General features: G+C 34.3%; 2 protein-coding genes across 4 annotated transcripts in view; one reads left to right on the plus strand and one right to left on the minus strand.

The window, feature by feature from the left end:
• Positions 1-11,558, plus strand: part of SamDC (S-adenosylmethionine decarboxylase) — a 41,537-nt gene extending 29,979 nt beyond the window's left edge. The window contains exons 4-8 of one of the 2 annotated variants that reach the window (XM_065352057.1): positions 5,532-5,637; positions 5,701-5,909; positions 6,097-6,189; positions 10,366-10,521; positions 10,619-11,558. In XM_065352057.1, the coding sequence (XP_065208129.1) occupies positions 5,532-5,637; positions 5,701-5,909; positions 6,097-6,189; positions 10,366-10,521; positions 10,619-10,759 (705 nt within the window). In that variant the 3' untranslated portion in view covers positions 10,760-11,558. Of the gene's footprint in view, positions 1-5,531; positions 5,910-6,096; positions 6,190-10,365; positions 10,522-10,618 lie in introns of both variants that reach the window. The other variant, XM_065352056.1, reaches the window with a different exon arrangement.
• Positions 11,559-15,014: 3,456 nt separating this feature from the next.
• On the minus strand, positions 15,015-20,656 carry LOC135836956 (mucin-2-like). 2 transcript variants are annotated; one of them, XM_065352046.1, is made up of 6 exons: positions 20,420-20,656; positions 20,151-20,340; positions 19,807-19,944; positions 19,532-19,717; positions 18,761-18,913; positions 15,015-18,678 (listed from the first exon to the last, which is right to left on the minus strand). In XM_065352046.1, exons 2-6 carry the CDS (start codon positions 20,170-20,172, stop codon positions 15,272-15,274), a joined length of 3,906 nt encoding a protein of 1,301 aa, XP_065208118.1. In that variant the 5' UTR covers positions 20,173-20,340; positions 20,420-20,656; the 3' UTR covers positions 15,015-15,271. The 2 variants fall into 2 exon arrangements, with proteins under 2 accessions (XP_065208118.1, XP_065208119.1); XM_065352047.1 differs by lacking the exon at positions 20,420-20,656 and having other exon boundaries at positions 20,151-20,397.
• Between the last annotated feature and the right edge of the window lie 49 nt (positions 20,657-20,705).

Raw genomic sequence — 20,705 nt, forward strand, 5'->3', positions numbered from 1 at the left:
CCAGATGAACATCCGACTTTGATCGGTTGTACATATTGTAGATGTACCAATTAGTTGGTAAATTAATCACCAGAGTGTTCGCATACTTATTAGTTACTAGTTACTACATATAAGGCGATATTCTCAACTGTCTTATCTGAGTTCCTAGTACTTTTAATTAGTATGTAGTAAAAACATTCGGAGCAATCAGATTATTTGAAAAATTATTCATGGGTGTTTTTGAAGTGGCAAATGCATTTATACAGTATAAAAAAAAGAAATTCTGTTCAAGTGGCCAATCCTACAGTATTGTGGGTTATTTTGTGGTAATTCAATGACGAGTTCTTTTCTTGGAAACTTTTAGAAATTATTGATTTATGGTATGTCACTGACGCATCCGAAATTCTCCCGGGGAAAGATTCGAAATATTGAAAGTATTGACTATACCTTTCAAACTTATACGCAGAATCTTGTCAAAAGTGAAGTTGAAAGGTAGAAAAACAATAATGTTTTTCAATATTTAATCGATAGTATAGGTAGTCGCATTAGGAAGAAAAAAAGATTCCACGCGAGCAGCAGGTTGAAAGTGATTTTATGACTGAATCAAAATTTAGACCGTACTCAAAAAAAAAAAAATGAGCAATGAAGTTGAACTTTTGAAATAGGGGTCCTTTTGAGGTTGAAAGTGAAGTGGGAAGGATCAAAGTTGAAAATTACAAAAAAGTCATTTTTTCAAAAACCCGTCAATTTTTATTTTTTAGCCCTCAAAATTGACCCCAAAAGGTCAGTAATTGGGCCATTTTGATATTATTAGAACATGCCACACGTGTGCATTTTTGAGGTTTCAACCATCTAACCATGTTTGATTAACTTCTTTGGTTGAAAAAGTTTCATTTTTTTTGGTTATTATCCCAAATTTTATGATTTTTGAGTCAGATTGCAGCTTCCGCTTATTGACCTTAGAGGTTAAAAATTTGACTCACACAATTCATTATTTTCATCAATATTTACTGTGGAATAACTTATCTAACCAAAACAATAATTTGAGTCAATTTTTTAGAAAGAAAGGCACAAGTGACCGATAATAGTGAACAGTAAAATACTACTTGAGAACATTTCAACTTACAAGAAAGCAAATGTAACTGGCAAATTAATACCTATTTAAAAAATCGTTATAACGCTCTTCAAGGGACTTAGAAAAAAAAGTGTTTTAAGCTGAAACGTGTTATAAGCAAAAGTCTTGTTTTAACGCTGATGAGCGTAATTAATAATAGAAGTGGAAACGTGAACTTTATTTTGAATTTGAACAACTGTTCCAGTTGGAAATGAAAAAATTTAAAATTTTACTCTGATTTTGAGTTCTGTTATAATAATTATAAGTAAATATGTCAGTTTTATAAAACTGTTTTCTGCGGTCAAAATTTTCAGAAAGCCTTTTTGTTCCAAATTTTCCAAAAAGTAATCAGTTGCTGACCAAAATTTATGAAAAATTTTACTTTTCAGTTTTCTTCTCAAGATTATGACGAAAAATCTAGAACTCTAATCTTTGTAAAAACTTCAGATATGTATGTACTTACCTACCTACCTTTTTTGCAATAATTGTAGTCCAGCTTCTATTAAAGTTTGATAAGGTTATCAACAAATCTTCCTTTTTTTTTGGCCAAAAACAAAAATAATTTCACTTGATTGTATGAACTAAAATGGTTAAAAAACACATTTTTTGGCAAAATTTTGCCATAAAAGTTTTTTTTTACTTTTTCAGAAATGAAAACTGCAAAAATTGCAAAAAAAATGTTGAGGCCAAAATTTTTAGAAAGTGAGAATGTTTTGCATGAAAGTAAGCTTTTTTGTCACTAAAATTTTTTGTTGTCAAAATTATGAAAAAAATGTGATTTCTCCTGAATTTTATAGCATTAAAACGTATTGCGATTGATTTTACATTGGTTTAAATGGGGTTGTCTCCGGAGGAAATCAGTGTTATTACTGAAAGCTTTATAGCAAGCTTTTACTGTATTTGCAGTTGTAATATGTATTCTAACATTGGCTGAACAAATATTCCCATCTTTACCAACATTAGGTTGATCAAGGCCGGACCCAAGACGGGAAATTTAGCATCCCACCAACATATCCCATTTTAGCAGTACTGATTTTGGGCTCCTCAATTAATCAGCCAAATTTTTTCTCCCATTTTTTAAAGTGCAGGGCACTGAGCATAAAAATTCATTCAGAAATTGTTTAAGTGTCCCAGTTTTTACCTCATCAGCCCAAATACGAGGTCTGGCAATTAAGTTCCGGGAAGTGCTTCTGAGAGGTAGAGATCCAACACTGGTGTGCTCGCAAACACATTGTTGTGTAGATTAGACCTTCCTTTAATACTGCTAGAAGTTTCAAGTCGATCGGGTGAATTTTGCGGGATCTATAGCTGTTTAAAGTGAACAACTTTTGAGGTCACGTCACAAAACTTTAAGGGGTGACTTGAGGAGGATGCTTGAGTCAGGGAGATCAGATTTTGAGTTGGGGGAGAGATAAATGTCTTGAAAGGTCAAACACGATGTTAAAAAAATTAAGGAAATGTTTGAGGAAGATCAGGTGATCAAAACCTCACAAAAAGTAGGCCATGTGATTCTTGTTGCCAAGTAGCTGTGAGGAAATGTCCTCTAAGCTGAGTAAAAAAATTCAATTTTTTCAAAGGAGATTGACCTCATAAGTCGTTATTGTGGTCTTCCTTCAACTCAAAGCATCGTATTTTTACTCAATGCTCCCATTTAGAAACCTGTTTTGTGTCCCTCAGAGGTAAATTTTTCAAAATTTGAGTGGATGTTTTTGAGTCCTCCTCAAAAATGCAATGGTGTTGATTCTCAGGTAAAAACCAACTGAGAATGGAGTAAAGGTCCCTAGGAATCAAATCTGGGGTGTAGAAATAGTGAGAAGACACTAAGATGTCTTGAGGAGGTGACCATTCCTCCAAGAAGTAATTTGCAACCCTCCTTTTCACGGCGTCCTAGCAAAAGTTACACTCGAAAAATACGCACAAAAAAAACGGAACAACCTACGGCATTGAAACTTTGAGCATTACTAAAGGAAGGTCCAATCTACTGGACAACGTGTTCGCGAACACTCCAGTGTTGCATCTTCTTCCTCTCAGAATGGCTTCCCGGAACTTAGTTGCCAGACCTCGTATGTCGCAGCCCACTGAGATTTTCTCGGTAACTCAGTGGGTGGGCCCAGGCCTGGTTGATCAATAACAGCCAATCTCTATTTTCCCAAAGAGTTATCTTCTATCAGTGCTGCTTTACCTACTCAGGGTATATGAAAAACACAGGGCTGTTAAATTACCATTAATTTATTTGCCTGTAAAATATGGTATTTTACTGTATTTTACCAATTTGGATATGAAGAATTATTTGTAGTTTGGCTTCAAAGTTCTGAACTTCTGACCTGCTCCTGAAGTAAAATTTCATCTGTTAGGTGTTGTTAGAGATTACCCTATTGACAAGAAATACACGTTTTAGTCTGACTTTTCAGCTATTAGGCCCACGTTTTTTCAAATCCGCTGTCAGGATGTTCTACCTGAATACTGTTTTTTTTACTCCATCCGCACTGCGTTTATGCCATCTCACACTCTAGGGGGGGTCTTTCAAAAATACAATTCCACACTGCGTTTACGCAATTATGCCGGGCGTAAACTCACCAAAAAATACAGTCTCAGATTTACTCAATTGACCGTGTATTTCTTGTCAGTAGGGTAACTATAGGGAATTTTCCATGGAAAGTTTTTGGAAACTTATAGGGAAAATTTTTGGTATTAATTTTCAAATCAGTAAAGGAAAGTTGAAAAAAGCATTTAATTTCACTTTTTGGTAAATTACAGTGGAATATGGTAATAAACTTTTGGTAAAATACCGCCATAATTTACCGACATAAATTACCTTACAGCCCTGGACAAACAGCATTTCTCTGTGTCGAATTCTCTTTTTTATGTGATAAAATAATGTTTATACCACGTGGTCCAAAACGACTGTAGAACTTTTTTACAAGAATTCCAAATGTTGGATAATTTTGGATCTTGTAAGTATGTATTAACTGAAATGTTACTTTGATTACAAATGAAATGAGCTGGACAGCTGGAGTAATTATGTTTTTGAGATCACCAGACACATACAAGAGTGGGATTTGAGTTTAATACATTTTCAATTTCTTTTAACGTTATTTTCAAGTTTTCAAAATTGAGCGTACCAGAGACTGATTTTTTTGATACATTTTTTTCACTGACAAAATTAAACATTTGTAGACACCTCCCATCTAGGGAGCATTTTTGGGAATGAACTTCCATTCAATGTGGTTTTCAAGCAGGAAGAAAACAAAATCCTTGTTCCTTTTTAAATTTTCTCTCCAAACGTGATCAATGAACGATTTAAATTTTTAAAATTGTGCAGCGTTATCAGAAATGATTTTTTTAGGCATGTTTCTCTCTGCAATAAAACAACTAAAAATGATCAAAAAATCTCTAGCTTTCATACTTTTACCAAGTTCAAGATGAATAGCTTAGACAGTTGAACAGGTGAAAATAACAATTTTTCTCTTTTTTTTGACTTTTGGACCAGCCTGCAGGTATTTCCTTCTCCTCTCCAATGAGGTAGGTGGTCCAAATTCCCTGTTACTTAGAATGGGTATCCTAAATAAGCCTTTTGAATACGTTGACCTTCTGAAGTTCTGACCCTAATTGACCTCTCCAAAAGTAACTTTCTGAGCCATTTTTCACATCTTTCAACCTTTAGAGCAGCCTGCAGGTATCTCATCCTTCTCTTCTGCTGACCTAGGAAACCTAAATTTATCTGACTCTTCTTCAAAACCAAAAATCTATTTTTAAACCCATTTTTTGCATTTTTCAACCTTTAGACTACTTGTTAGGCCCTCTCTCAAATGACCTGAGAGGTATAGATTTGGCACGTGCGATGGAAAGATGTCGCACATGTGCCATTTGAAGGTTATAATTATGATCCTAGACTTGAAAAAAAATTTTATATTGATGTATGTTTTTCTATATTCATTGATTCTGAACAGCTTTTATTTTCTTAAATCAGGTTCGATTTGGCGTCATAGTTTTGATGGAAATCGTAAAAAGTTGAATGTGGAGAGTTATTGAGCACCTGGAGGGGAGTTATTTTCCTTTTTAACTAAAAATGATAGCAATGTTTCTATTATGTATTTTTTTTCGATAGAAGGCGTAATTACAGAGATACAATTTTTTGGATTGTTTTTTGAGGGGGGGGGATGAGTAACTGAGCATTGAAAAACAACGCTGGTTTATTTCTTTCCTAATATATGTATAAGATTATAAAATTCAGTCATAAAATCGCTTTTAACCTGCTGATCGCGCAAAATTTCTCCACGTAAGACTACTATACAAGGTTTAAAATGCATCCAAAAAGGGCGTATAGCTCTCTAATTCTCGCCTAGAGTGAGGCTATAGGAAATCGTAGGCCTTCATAAAAATTAAGCATCGAAATTCATCTACAAAATATTAACGACTTTTCTAATCGTATTTACAGAAGGTGTTTTACTCGAGGAAGAACTTCAAAAGGCCTCACATCCAGCATACCATCTATAAGGATTTCAAGCAAGAGGTGGCGTTTTTGGACAGTTGTTTCAAAAGTAGTAAGTATCGTGGTTTAAACCTCTCAAATAAGAAAAAAGAAATAAACCGTTTGATAAATGCAGAGGGCATTGGATACTGTATCGATAACGGAGACGATCGATGGTACCTTTATTCGCTACATGCCGAAGAAATCTATAACAACAATTTCAGCGACGAGGCATCGGTCGACGAGCCAGATCAGACTATTGAAATCCTAATGTCTGATTTGGATGAAAAAGTCATGAATAATTTTAGAAAAGACAAATTCTTTACAGCTGCCGAAGTGACCAAGGTACGTTAACACGATTTCCTCCTCGTTATGAATGGGTTTCTATTTATAAACGTCGTTGAAATGTTTTTCTTTTCATTTTTTATTGCTGAGTTTGAATTAATTATTAGAACATACTCGTAGAAGAGTATAGGTACCTTTGTTTGTTATTGAAATTGCGTAATTCGCGTTTGTCATTCGTTTTTTGCAGCATTGCGGAATCGATAAGTTGATACCATTCATGGAAATAGACGATTATCTGTTTGATCCTTGCGGATATTCGATGAATGGAATTTTACAAAATGTGAGTATTGCTTTTTTTCTCGTTCTCGGTAAAACGCTGCAGCGATTTTCAAGGATTCATCAAAATATAAACGTCAAACGACGCAGGAAGTATGAAACTGTACCTACTTTGGAGAAAAATAAATATAAGATGACTAAGAGTACTGAGGTACGATATTATCGTGTAAACAGTTTTTTCGTCGTCGCGAAAAAAAACCTACGCGAGATTCTGTTTACTTTGGAATTACGCCGCTGCCGATACCCAATAATAACGGAATATTCAGTCGTAGTTTAATAATTGAAATTGGAAAACAAAAATATTTACCTATTTGAGAAAATTAAATGTTCAATTAATACGTTACATACGTTTGTACCCGTACCTTGTATGTGGAAATTGTTTATCAAAATACCTAATAAGTCAGGTCTCAATAGGGTCATCCGCTCGATAATTTTGTCGAAAGCAATTTCATGATAGATTATTGTTCTACTCTACGCGTCAATACAAAGAAATTTAGCTCAGATGCCCATTTTTCGAGGGTCATTCCACCTCATGTCCTTCGATTTCGTTCAATTTTTTTTTACAATGTCTACCCATCGAATAAGTATGAAATCCGCAATCAGTTTGGTCCCAGCCCCCTCGGGGTGGATGGGGGCTTCAATTATTTTCACATTGTTTCGAGGTACTTAACTTCAGCAGCGTATACTTCCAAAACTATGATACTTTGATCAAAACTGATTTCACAGTTCGAAAGGGCATTGCATTTTGAACTTTTCAAGTATTTTGCAATTTTCAAAAATTAAAAGTTGAACTTTCGAATTGAAAGTACAAATTTCAAAATGATGCTGTAAGTGAGAGCTACCATTCGAATTTCTGAAAAAATTTCCATAGATGTACCTTTTGATGCTTTTTCGAAATATTAAATTTTCGAGATGGGATCTTTTAATGGTGAGGGAGCACCCCCTCCCCCAAATTTGGGCAAAACTTTCAAAAAAAATCTGGGGCATGTGATATATCGAATTGTATGTTTTTGGCGACGCTGAACACGAATACGACGTCAGATTTTTGATTGGACCCCATACACGGCCCCCAGCACCTCCCCAAAAGGAGTAAAAGTCAAAAAAAATGGTTTCATTCGTGTGACACATGAAATAGTATGGCTGAACACGAATACAGCCTTAGTTTTTCAAATCGACCTAAAAAAATTCATTTTTGGCTACACTGTGAAAAATCCTTTAATAAGATTTTTTTTTTGCTCCAAGTGTGAATAGAATTATCTCTTCCTAGAAAAGAACTAATCAAAATGTACAATTGAGGAATCTTATGGTAAATGTTGGTACAAATATTGAATTGAATTTTTTTTTCGTACAGGATGGATTTTTGGAAAAAATCAGAGGTCCTATGTAAAAAATGAAAGTAAACAAAATTTGTTGGGCTTGAACTTTTCTACCAATATGAATAGTTGTGTAACCTTCAAGTTTTTTCCCCTGAATTCTCGAATCCAATTTCTCGAATTAATATTCCCTGAACGGACCAATCAATGATCACTCTCCTGTATGAATTTTCTCCAAAAACTAAATTTTCAAAGGTGAAGGTAAGCATTTCTTACAATTTTGATGAGAAAATGAAATTTTTTTGCAATTTTGGCCAACAAGAATAGGTAAGTAGGTTTTTAGTCAAATTTCGACGTCAAAAAATATTTAGTTTTTTTTGCGATTTATCGGCTAAAAAATGACTCTGTAGCAAATCGAACAAAATCTTCTTTTTATTGACAATTTTGACAAAAAGTATGTCCTACTAGAATCAAACATTTTTACAAAAATGCATGATTTTTTGGAAATTTGGACAAAGTAATATTTTTATTGATATTTTAATAAAACCTAACTTCTGTTTGCTATTTTGACAATTTAAAATTTTTTCAGTAAAAAAAAAGACGAAAAACCCTCTTTTGATGGAAATTCTTGGTAATGGGGTTTTCACAGTTTGTACAAAAAAGTCAGATATTTCGTAATTTTGGCAAAAGAGTAAGATTTTTTGATGATTTTGATAAAAAACTGATTTTTTAAATGAAATTTTGAAAAAAATAAGTGATTTTTTGAAAAACAGGCTTTTTTGAACAATTTAGACAAAGAATGTGTCTTTTCTACAATATTTTGGTACAAAAAAAAGTAGGCAGAATTTGTCACAATTTTGGTGAAAAAGGCGAGACTTTTTGATAATTTTGTTAAAATTTGGATGAAAAGATTTTATTTTTGAATTTTAATGAAACATGATTTTTTGCAACAAAAATGTGGGACTTCGAAGTACTAATATTTTGACCAAAAATGGTGGTTTCTGCATTTTTTTGAAAAATATGTCTTTCTGGCAATTTTGATTTTTAAAAAATGTGTTTTGTTTTGCAATTCTGACAAAACAGGCAAATTTTGTGATTTTGCAAGAAAAATGCAAGACTTTTTAAAAGATTTTAATTTTTGCCATAAAAGTGAGTTTTTGCAATTTTGGCTAAAAATTGAACTTTTTAACAATTTTGATGAAACAATAAATTTTGATAAAAAATAGTTCCTTTTTACAGTTATTTTTACAAAAAAGTAGACTTTTCTGCGATTTTGCTGAACAAAGTTTTTTTTTCTTTTTGCAATAATTCTTACCAAAAAAAAAAAAAAAAACAGTTTTCTGCCTTTTGCGACAAAAAAGCAAAGCTGACCAGAAATTTTAACCAAAATAATGTTTTTAATTTTTCAATAAAGCAAAACTTGCTGGAAATGTTGATTAAAAAACAGGTATTTTTTTGCAATGTTGACAAAAAAAGTGGTTGAGTACATTTTTTGGTAATTTCAGTTAAAAAATTCATTTTTATAAAATTTAGAAAAAAAAATATTTTTGAGATAAAAATACAACATTTTCTTGAAATGTCTGAACTGAAAAGATTCCTAGGAAAATATTTTGAAAATATCTCATTTCCAGGGTAAAATTGTCTTACAAAACTCAGTTTTAGAGAAAAAACTTTTATTGGACCTCCCCCAATGATGTTGGCTCTCTTGTTTGGAGCCAATCCCCCCCTTCTCTCCCAATTTTGGGAAAAATGAAAAAAATATTGAAAAATTGATGTATGTAGAAACTTTTTGAAAATTTTCCATTTATGGGCAGAATCTTTATGAATAAGCACTTTTTCAAGAAAACCCCTTCCTGGTCTCCCAAATCATGTTGGTTCCCGCAATAAGCCCCTCAAAATGGAAAAAAATCAACAAAAAATGAGTAATTCATATCTGTACAGATTTTTTGAAAATGTTTCATTTCTGAACAGAGTAAGTACTTTTACGTAGATAACCATTTTTTCAAGAAAAATGCCCTCTCGTCCTTCAAAATAAGGTTGGTCCCCTCGTATGAAACCCTCAATATTGAAAAATATCGAACAAGATGAAAAATTGATGTCTGTGGGTACAAATTATTTGAAAATTTTTCATCTCTGAGCAAAATACATACGTTTAGACGATTCTTTTTTCGAAAAAAACCTTTCCCAGCCCTCTAAAAATGTTGCCCACATACATAGAGATATCTCCAAAGTTGAAAAAATGAAAAAAAATGCAGGTGAAGTCTCCTCTACGAGGAAAGTTTCAAGTCATGGATATATTTTTTCCTTCAAACCTAAAAATGAAATCTCATTGATAGAAACTCTAAACGATTTTTTCCAAGTTAAGTATAATTTTATTACCTACATACAAGTTTTTGAGATCTAAACGTCCACTTCAATGTAGATAAGTCGAAGTCAAAATTTCACAAAGTGGCAATTTTTCTACGAGTACAAGTTTTTAAAATACTGACATGATGTCATGGATTCGTCGAAATTTATTCCAAATATTCTTGAAAATCAGACAAATAATTATGGTAAGTTTTGCAAAAATACATATTTGTTAGTGATGAATTTTTTTCAAGTTTAGGGGGCTGAAAATTTCATGGCATGATTTTCTCATCTGAGATAACAATTTTAGAGGGTGGGAACGGGAGAAAACGAAAAAAAAATTCCATCATAAATAAAATAAGGTATTTGCACCCTAAATTTAAAATTTACTCTGGAACAATTTTTTTTCACATTTTTGTGTTTTAGTGCCATTATTAAGTTAGTGTTTTTTTTTGTCAATTTGGGATTTGACTAAAATATGTATTGATTTTAACATTTTTTTTTTTTTTTTTAATTAACAGGGCTCCTATATGACGATCCATATAACACCGGAACCCGAATTTTCGTACGTTAGTTTCGAAACGAACGTACCTTTGTCTTCGTACGAAGAACTAATCAGACGTGTAGTAAAAACATTCCAACCGGGAAAGTTCATCGTTACTTTGTTGGCAAATCAGGTTGGTATCTGGTTTTGAAAACCACGTTAGCTCATATTATGTTGTACTTATCGGATGCGATAGTATATTTTGTAACTTTGTTTTCTACTCTGTTTAGAAATCGGCAGCCTCTAAAACGCCGAAAGAATTGAAGAATATGTCGAAAGTTGACGACGAATGGCGTCAATTAACCAGCGAACTGTGCTACGTCAACAATTACGACATGACTGTGGCATTTTACTCGAAATTCCCAAGCTGAGGGTCATGGGAGGCCCGGGGTTTCCTGGCGGTGGGAACCCGGCGCCGTAGCAGCGCATGCCGTAGAATTAGTTTATTCGATAATGATAGTTTTTCACGTTTATACGATAGTCGATTTACTTCAGCATATTTCGTATCTTTATTGTTAACTTTATTTATTCAGAAATTCGCTTTGTTTCTTTGCTTGCACTATATCGTACTGCACGATGCGAAGCCGTCGTATCATTTCGCCTGGCGATGGTTACGTATATCTTGAACTACTCGCAGCACCAGTTACGCGGCTTTCAAATATTTTTCATTTGCCTGTTGATTATAGGAAATTTTTTTCCATCGTTTGGTAGGGTGGTGACGCGTATTCGATGAATTTTTTTCCCCCTTTAGTTTCCTCCTTATTATTCATACCTATGAGGGTTGTACTTGTAGTACCTACGTTGTACGTGTCGTAAACGACGACTGATTTTATCGATTCGATGGTATCTTTTTTTTTTCACTTTCGACTTTCGAGTGATCGTACCTATTAACATCTGATGTTTGATTTTCTGAGGTTTACTTTATCATAATATGTACCATACCTATACAGTACTTCACAACGAGTTATTATTTTACGTATTTTCGTTGTGAGAGCCACGAGAGTATAATATGTTTGTAAAACGTCTTAAGTGCTTTTTTTTAATCTTCAATCGCCGCAACTTGATAAATGTCTTCTGTTATCTTCATACTGTTTTATACGTTGCCGAGTGTACGTTATGAAATGATCTGTATTTTTATTTTAGCGCAATAAACATATTATTGGAATTGAATGGGGTTTTCCTAAATGAGCGAATTAATGTTTGTTTCGATAATCATCGTCATCAATGCCCTCGAAAATTGAAGAATTTTCATTATTAAATATTGCAGATGAGATCTAGGACGATGAGATGATTGTAAAGTGTTGATTTCGATGTTCATATTTTCATCAGTATGGTCTGATTAGAATCCCGAACAAAAACCTTGATGATTTTCATTTTAAAAGTCGTAATTTCTGTAGAATTGTGTAGGTATTATTTTGAAAATGTTGTGTGTGTAATCAAACAGCCACTGCTGAAGGATAATTTTCAATATTTTGGCTTTAATAAAATGTGAGACAACGAAATTTTGCTGGAAAATTATTATTTCTGTATTCACTTTTTTTCAATTTTTTTTTTTTGGAACTGTTTTTTTTGTTTTTTTGTTGATTAGAATTTTTTTACGTTTTGGGTTTTACTCGAATTTTTACGTTTTTGACTCAAAGGGTATTCCGAACTAAAATAGGCGAAATGGTCTTGTTCCCAGATTTGGAAAAATATGACGGATTATTGTTGGGGGTTCCACAAACAATGCTTGGTGAATAAAAATATTTCAAAATGAAAATATCGCAAGTCAAACTTACAAAAAGTTACCAAGAATGGGCAAATTACCCAAAAACTGTTCAGAAGTCTAAAAAAAATACAAATTGCGGTTTTAATTTCAGTTTTCAAAAATTTTAACAAAATCTTTTTCATCCAAATGTACCAAACACAAATCGTACCCAAAATTCAAAAACTTTGAAAAAAATCCCAAAATTGTACTAAAAAGTCATCTAAAATTCGTTCTAGATCGTGGATTGGTTCAAAATCAGATTATTGCCCCAAAATCAGGAAGTAGGTAACTTACGCGATTATTGAAAAATCTGGTCAATGTCTCATGAAAGTGAATGAAAAAAAGTGATTTCAAAAACAGCCGAATGATAAATTATACAATCTGTATTTTTTTCAATGGAAATTACAAACCATAAAAAAATTGACCAACTTAATCAAAATTTGGCTTGACAGTGAGAGGAAAAAAAATGTCGACAAAAATTGACCCATCAAGCAAGAGGAACAAATGGTTTAAAAAATCGATTTTTGAGCATTTTTGAAGGTCCTTTACCCATACTGAATATTCTGAAAAAAAGTATACTTTGTGTACCTTATCTACAGATGTGATAAATGTAGGTGTCATTTTAGTTACAAGTATAATTGCACATTTTTTTCGGGTCAGCATTTTTCTACATATTTTTAAAGAGAACTTGAAAAAATGAATAGAAAAGGAAATCGAGAGGAAAAATATAAAATTACGAAGATTGATTTCAAAAATGGAAAAAGTAGCACTTTTTGGACAAATTCAGACAAACTTTAGGACTTTTTGACAATTTTTGCTAAAGCTGTACTTTCAGACTATTATTCGACTAACAACAAGATTTTATTGACCATTTCGGAATAAAACAGCCAATTTTAGAAAAAAAAACCATTACAAGGACTTCTTTGGATAATTTTGGCAAAAGCAGAAATTTTCGAAATTTTGGCTACTAACAAAGTTTTTTGGTAATTTTCGCAAAAAATATTAGGATTTTTTTGATGACGTCAAAAAAAAGTATTTTTCGACAATTTTGGTAAAAAAAATAGGACTTTTTGTGCAATTTTGTTAAAAGTTGGGATTTTTAAATAACTTTTTTAAATTAGAAATTTCTGTACAATTTTAGCAAAAATTAGCCTTTTTTGACAGATTCTGGCGATGAGATTTTTTGAACAGTTTGGCAAAAAACAGGTGCTTTTTTGACACCTTTTACAAAAAATTGAGATGTTTTGATAATTTTGGCAAAAATATGAATTTTTGAAATTTTGGCCAACAACAGGAAACCTTTTTGATCAGTCCTTCGTAAAATAGGTGCGATACCAAAATCACGGCTGAAAGCAAATGTACGTAAAAGACAGCAGTCGAAAACTTTTAAGCACATTTTGGCATTATTTTTCTAAACTTTTAACGAGTAAAGTAAATTTTTAATTTAATACTTTACACCTTTATGGTCCCCAAATTTAGCTATAGGTAGGACCCTAAATAAAGATTTATTCATTCATTCAGGGAGTTTTGTTGATTTTTACAAAAAATAATTTACTAGAAATTTTTTGATAACGTCAAAAAAATATTTTTTTTTGACAATTTTGGTAAAAGTTGGGATTTTTAAATACTTAATTTTAAAAAAAACAAACTTCTATACAATTTTGTCACAAATGAGACTTTTTTGACAATAGTTCTGGCGATAAGATTTTTTGAACATTTTATCGAGAAGCAGGAGTTTTTTTTTTGGCAACTTTTACAAAAGTTGGAAGTTTTTCATGAATTCGATAAAAAAGAAACTTCTTTACCATTTTGACATGAACGAGATTTTTTTAAAATTTAGGCAAAAACAGAACTGTGGAGACAATTCTGGCAAAAAACGTAAAACAAGGACTTCTCAGAGTAATTTTGGCAATAGCAGGAATTTTTGAAATTTTGGCTAACAAAGTTTTTGGCCATTTTTGCAAAAAATATTAGAATTGTTTTGATAACGTCAAAAAAAGATCTTTTTCGACAAGTTTGGTAAAAAACAGGACTTTTTGTGCAATTTTGACAAAAGTTGGGATTTTTTAATAATTTAAAAAAAAAGAAACTTGTGTACAATTTTGGCAAAAATTAGACTTTTTTGACAATAGTTCTGGCGATAATATTTTTTGAACATTTTGGCGAGAAGCAGGTTTTTTTGGAAATTTTCACAAAAATTATTGAAGAGTTTTTTATTCTGACAAAAAAGAATCTTCACCATTTTGACATGAATAAGATTTTCTTGAAAATTTAGGCAAAAACAGAACTTTGCAGACAATTTTGTCATAAAGCACAAGAAGAACTAATTAGGATAAAAGCAGGATTTTTCGAAAATTTGGCCACTAAAAAAGTTTTTTGTTCATTTTTGCGAAAAATATTAGGACTTTGATAAGGTTAACGTCAAAAAAAAAATGTATTTTTCGACAATTTTGTTAAAAATTGGAAATTTTTTAATAATTTTTTTAAAAAAGAAACTTTAGTACAATTTTGTCAAAAATGTGACTTTTTTGGCAGTTATTCTGGTGATGAGATTTTTTGAACAGTATAGCAAAAAAGTGGTGCTTTTTTTGGCAATTTTTACTAGAAGTTGGAATTTTTTGATAATTTTGGAGGAAAAATAGAAATGTTTGACATTTATGCCAACAACAGAGGTTTTTGTTCATTTTTACAAAAAATTGGGCTTTTTTTGATAACGTCGGAAGAAAACGTGTTTTTCGACAATCACGGTTAAAAACAGTGCTTTTCTGACAATTTGGACAAAAGTTAGGGTACCTATTTTAAAAATAATTTTGACAAAAACGAGAAAACCAGCGGACGAAGAATTAATGGAAAAAGAAAAATAAATAAATCGAAAAATATAATCCCCAGATAAAACTATTTATTCGGTGCTTTAAATACCTACGATTACAACTACGATAAATAACTTAAAATAAAAAATATAATAAAATAACGACAACAATAAAATCACAAACATAATACGACAATATCGTCCGTATACGTAACATATTCATCAAGGAGTATAATAGATTTCGTTTTTATAAATATTACAATAATGATAAAATAATTCGTTAAATTTTCGTATTCGATTACTTTGGCAATCTCAAAATACCAATACTTAAGTCGTTCCCTGACTATCGAACTGAGGACATAAAGGCGAGTAAGCCGGATTAGACGAGAGAACAGAAGCTGTCAGCGAGCCAGAAGGACCGACCGGAGGAGAAGCTGTAGGTTTATTCACGTTCCACGGTCTCGAAGTCGACCATCGGAGTATTTCGTTGGTTCCCGGGCTGGGCGGTTTTTGTTTCGGTGCAGCCGGTTTCGGCGCTTCCGGCACCTTATACTGAGCTTTGGGTATATAAGAGAATCCATTCTGCAAGTATTTCGAATAAGAGGGCGAGTATTGAGGTCCGGATGGTAAACATTTCGAGAAACTGTCGTTGTTCGATGATCTCGACGACATGTAAGCGGTTTTAAAGGTACGAGGTTTAGATTTATTAGTGGACGGAGTCTTGACAGATGCAGGTTTATAATCAGTGATAGGTTTAAAAGGTAGGTGTGATTTAGGAGCAGCAGGTGTTGTAATAGGAGGTTTAAAAGGTAGATGTGATTTAGGAGCAGCAGGCGTTGTAATGGGTGTTTTAGATTTGCTGGGGGGTGGTTGATAAGGTGGAATGGAGGTGGATTTGGTTGATAATGGTGGATCGGAAGTTGAAGAGTAAGGTTTGATGATCGATAGTTCGATATTGGAAGAATGAGATTTAGCTGCAGTCGATAGGTGTAAACGAGGGTCGCTCGGTTGTGGCGATGAGGGCACGTCTGCGTCGTGTAAATGGAGGTCGTCGAGTTTCGTCGATGTTGCGGATACGTTTACAGCTTGCGAACGAAGATCGCTGGGTTTGGTCGATGTTGTAGATACGTTAGGAGCTTGTAAACGAGGATCGTTGGATTTGGTCGATGTTGCAGGTACATTCGCAGCTTGTAGACGAGGATCGTTGGATTTCGCAGATGCGGATACGTTCGCAGAATGCAGACGAGGATCGTTGGATCTCGCAGATGTGGATACGCTCGCAGAATGTAGACGAGGATCGTTAAATTTCGTCAATGTGCCTACGTTTGGGGCAGAATAAAAACTCGAAGGGTGTGTTGGTTTCGCAGGAAGGGACTGAGCAGTATAAGGTGGCTTAATCGCAGACGAATGATAATAAGAAGCTTGAGGAGGCTTTGCTGAAGATGCTTGTGACCCGGGAACATAATGAGGTCTTGCTGAAGACGATACAGAACGGAACATGTTAGATTTCGCCGAAAAAGTATTCGAATTACCGGTTCTCGGAAATTTAGTAGGTAATTGTCGAGCATAGCGCGGTGCAGTGTTTGAACTTGAAACAAACGTAGGTGTGCCCAAAACTGCTCCCACCAGTGATGCTTTGGTTGGCGGCGATGGAGTAAAACCAGACTTCGGAAGGGATGATGAAGGTGGAGGTGTGATTGGTTTCTTGAAATTAAACGAATCGCCAGGTTTAACCTTCGGTATGTGAAATGTCGTCTTTGGTGGTTGAGATGATTCCGAGCCAGTTTTTGTCGAATCGATCTGCACTTTGGATAATTTTTCCGATAAATCTGGCTGCGAACGAGAACCAGACTCGGCTGTTGGAGTTTTCGGCGACAAATACGAGGGTCTGGTTACTTCGGCGGTTGATCGTTGAGGTAATTTTTCCGGAGCTGATTTAGATTTATTCCTGTCTGCGCTTTTGAGGGTGGATAAAATAGAAGCGCATGTTCTAGCATTGGAAAATACTCCCGTCGTTGGAAGTGGATCAAGAGGAGTAATCACAGTTGACAAATCTGTATCACTTTTGGTATTCATTTTACCATCTCTTTCTTTCGACGACGCTCTCAATAGGTCACCGGCGGAAGCCCATTTTTGCCTATACGTCACATTTTGCATCGCTTTCGAACCGGAGGACATGTTGGAATGGCTACGTTGCAGAATCGAACCAGCTGACCCAGAAGCTGCGTGTTTTGGACTCGCAGCCAGAGACTGCTCAGTCAGCATACGCCCTCTGTTTAGTGGCGATTTCGAAGGAGTTTTTGCGCCGGTGTTTTTACTAACGTTAGACTTCGCTGATTGAGTCAAATGTGACGGAGATTTCGCCAAAATCATTCTCGTTGGGTTTGGACTAGATGCTAATGATTTCGCGGTTAGAAGTTGGCCTCGACTCAAAGGAGAACTGATTTCCGTACAGAGTGGAATAGCTTGAGAACATGGTGGCGATTCGACCGATGGTTGCTCGGATTCGGGTTTCTTGAGCGTCGAAGCGGCAGACGTCTTTGGTATTTTTTTCACCGCCACTGATTCAGCTTTATTCTGCGATTTTGATAATTTACTCGTACCGGAGCTCAGTTCAGATGAAACTGTAGACATTGGAACGTACATTTGCTTCGTTTTGGAGAATTTCAACTTCAACTTGATAGGTTCGTTTCGATGCGAAATATTAGCTGCGTCAGTACGCGATTTCGATTCAAGCGTTGCAGACGATATTTTACAGCTTGGAGGAGGCACAGCTGATTGAGAGCTTTCTGAAACCGAAGCCTCATTTTCAACCGTTGAACTCGACGACGCTGATACAACATCCACAATCGAAGGTTCCAAAGACGAGGTATTGTCCGATGCCTGGGTCGTAGCTTCGTTACTTTTAGCAGATTTTGATTTGACGGAGGGAGAAAACAAATACGTAGAAGTTGGACGAACTTTAACCGGAGTTACATCAGGAGAACTATCCAAAGCTCGATTCAACTTGGCAAACTTGGATTTCACGATTGTCACTCGACGAAGAGGTATATCTAATGATTTGGGCGTCTTTTTACCACCAGTCTCGATATTATCAACTGCACCTGAGGCAGGAGTACTGACTGGAGAAGGCTGAGACTCCGAAACAACAATCGGAGTAACTGGGCTGAATAACTGTTCGGGAGCAATCTCAGTCGTAGGAGTTGGTATTTCGCTATGATCATCCACATCATGGGCAAGATCTTTGACAATTTCAGGCGATAAAACTTTGACTCCTTCGTCAACTTCTTCCATATCAATAGGTCTGGTATCGGTTTCATTCAAACGAGGAGTTTCGATCGCCGAAGTGAATACGGTATCCGGTAACTTATCCAGCATAATTCGAATTTCTCGAAGAGGTGCGTGTTCAGAGCTCTTGAAGACCTTACTGGTTTCTCTTTTAGGTGGTTCTAAACACGAAGCGGTTCTTTTCGAAGGAGACGATGACGGGCTAGAAACATCTTCTTCGGTTTCAACTTCTTTAGAAGATGTAATCGTCGGTGGTAACTTTTCTAAAATGATTCTGACGTCGCGTTTTGGCAAAATTTGCTTCTGAAGAGAATCAACTTCGTTTTTATCGACAGGAACGGTAGGTTCTGGTACTTCAGCCTCCGGTGGACTTTTTTCCGGCGATTCTTCGCTACGAGGTGCTGCTCTTTCAAGCTCGATTACAACGTCGCGACTCAGGAATTTATCTGGAAATGTGAACAAATCAAGATATATTAATCCGATACAGATAATAATTAATTGAACGGAAATTTGAAAATATGCGCTTACTTAATGAAGTTAAACTGATCTTTCGAGATTTCATTTGTTGAGCAGATCGCTTTACTCGGACTAGAGGTGATTTCGGAGTCAAAATTAATCTCGAACGTAAGGCTCGTCGAGTATTGAAGATATTCCCTTCGTTCGAACATGTTTTCGATGATTCTGTAGGAAAATAATTCACAGTGTAAATTAAACTACGAAAAAATCTTGGAAATACGGAAAGAGAAAAAATATTTTCATAAATGGGAGCAAACTGATCAAGTGATCACTGATTTCTAAAAAATTATAATTTTCAACTCAGCATCGCTCGTTTTCAAAGTACACATTTTTTTTTGTCATTCCATCTTTTTGTAATTTTTTACACCAATTATGAATTCAACAATGAGACTTTTTAAATTAAAAATAATGCATTTGCAAAAATAATTTTTTCCAAGGAACAAAATTTGTATAAGTTTTGCTCACTTTTCATCACTAAAAATAAAATCAAAAGAATTCAAGATTCAAGTACTCATTGTCATTGGATTATAATGCATAAATTTTCAAATAAAAATAATTTGTCAGGAGCCCAAGCCACTAGAGCACTCAAAATAAAATGAAAAATTAAGCAATGTACGTCGTAAAATACACACGAAGAATTATTCGTGTTTGAAATCAATGATTAACGGATAGAAACGATTCTAAAATTCTAAATTCACCAAACTGCCGATAATCTCTGCTACAATAGCTGCAAAAATACATAATCTCAATACCAACATTAACTAATATCGATGATTTTTATACCTTCTTGTAATTTCTCAGCTTCATTTTTACGTTTAGAACTCCTGCGTTTTTTTAATCTAGGAGTAACAACTTGAATACGTATTTCCTCATTTTGTTCCTTCGTTTGGTCGGATTTCGAGCTTTCATCAATTAAACTACGTCGATCTATCAACAAAACGCTTCTTCTCGGCGAGAAATTCGTTATAGCTGAATGATGACGAACAAAAACAAAATCACGTGTAGTAATTCTAACTAAAATAAAAACTTCTAGCTTCGTAATTGACAAGATGAATTACATTTTCTGATAGATTTGAAGGGTGACAAATTAGGCAAAGGTGACAAAACTATCCGTACACTTCTACGTCGAAGTTCATCTTTTGAACGTAGTAAACTGTTACGTCTCTGAGTAGCCTTTGGTTTGGACGTATATAAATCTGCGGACAAATTAAACCATCGGTTAGATTAGCTTGGTTTCAAACTGATAAAAGATGTTGTACGAAATGACTGGTTCGATGAACTAAATCTCTACGATGAGTACGTGAAAAATTGATGCATCGTCTCCGGCGTAATTCTACGACGAATACGTTACAAATTGCCAAGTATGTATTTCTCATTCCGAGTAAATTTGCTGATCTCTCACCTGTTTTACGTTTGGGTTTCATAGTGTTCGATAAAGTCCAGACAACCGGTATCTGAGAAGATTTTGGCGGGCTGATTTACACCTGCTGTAGCTATATCGTTCGGCTCTGGAGTAATCACTGAACCGGTTCACTGGTCATTCCGTTTCTCTAATAATTACTCAGTGATGTGTAATACTCGTTCAAGAATCCCTAAAAATAATTGAATAAATCGAAAACATTAGCTAGAAAACAATCAACAGAGTAATGAAAATTACATTATAATACGTACGATTTTAGGACAGCTACAACGTATATTGCTTAAATATCGCCTTCTAATGCAGATTAATTGTAAATTATGTATTTAAAACGACAATTTTTATTAAATTTATGGTAAAATTAAAATTTTTTGAATAAACCTCGTGAAAAATAAATAAAAAATTTTTTTGAAAAAAACGTTGGCTTGGCACCTCTGTCACCGGCAAGGCCAGGTGCGGTTTTGTTATTTTCGATGAGTACTTCGTAAAAGCGCCGTGAGAAGCGCTAGTGTGAAATTAAACGTTGGCCCTCCGCTCCTC

Source organism: Planococcus citri, chromosome 2 (genome assembly GCF_950023065.1).
Source record: "Planococcus citri chromosome 2, ihPlaCitr1.1, whole genome shotgun sequence".
Classification (NCBI taxonomy): domain Eukaryota; kingdom Metazoa; phylum Arthropoda; class Insecta; order Hemiptera; family Pseudococcidae; genus Planococcus; species Planococcus citri.

What these genes read in the sequence shown, in the direction of transcription:
- LOC135836956 (XM_065352046.1), bottom strand. Translation starts at nt 20,172, where the DNA reads ATGAAACCCAAACGTAAAACAG. An exon ending in GAAACCCAAACGTAAAACAG is followed by an intron (nt 19,945 to 20,150) that starts GTGAGAGATCAG and finishes ATTTGTCCGCAG; the next exon opens with ATTTATATACGTCCAAACCA. An exon ending in GATCAGTTTAACTTCATTAA is followed by an intron (nt 18,679 to 18,760) that starts GTAAGCGCATAT and finishes TCACATTTCCAG; the next exon opens with ATAAATTCCTGAGTCGCGAC.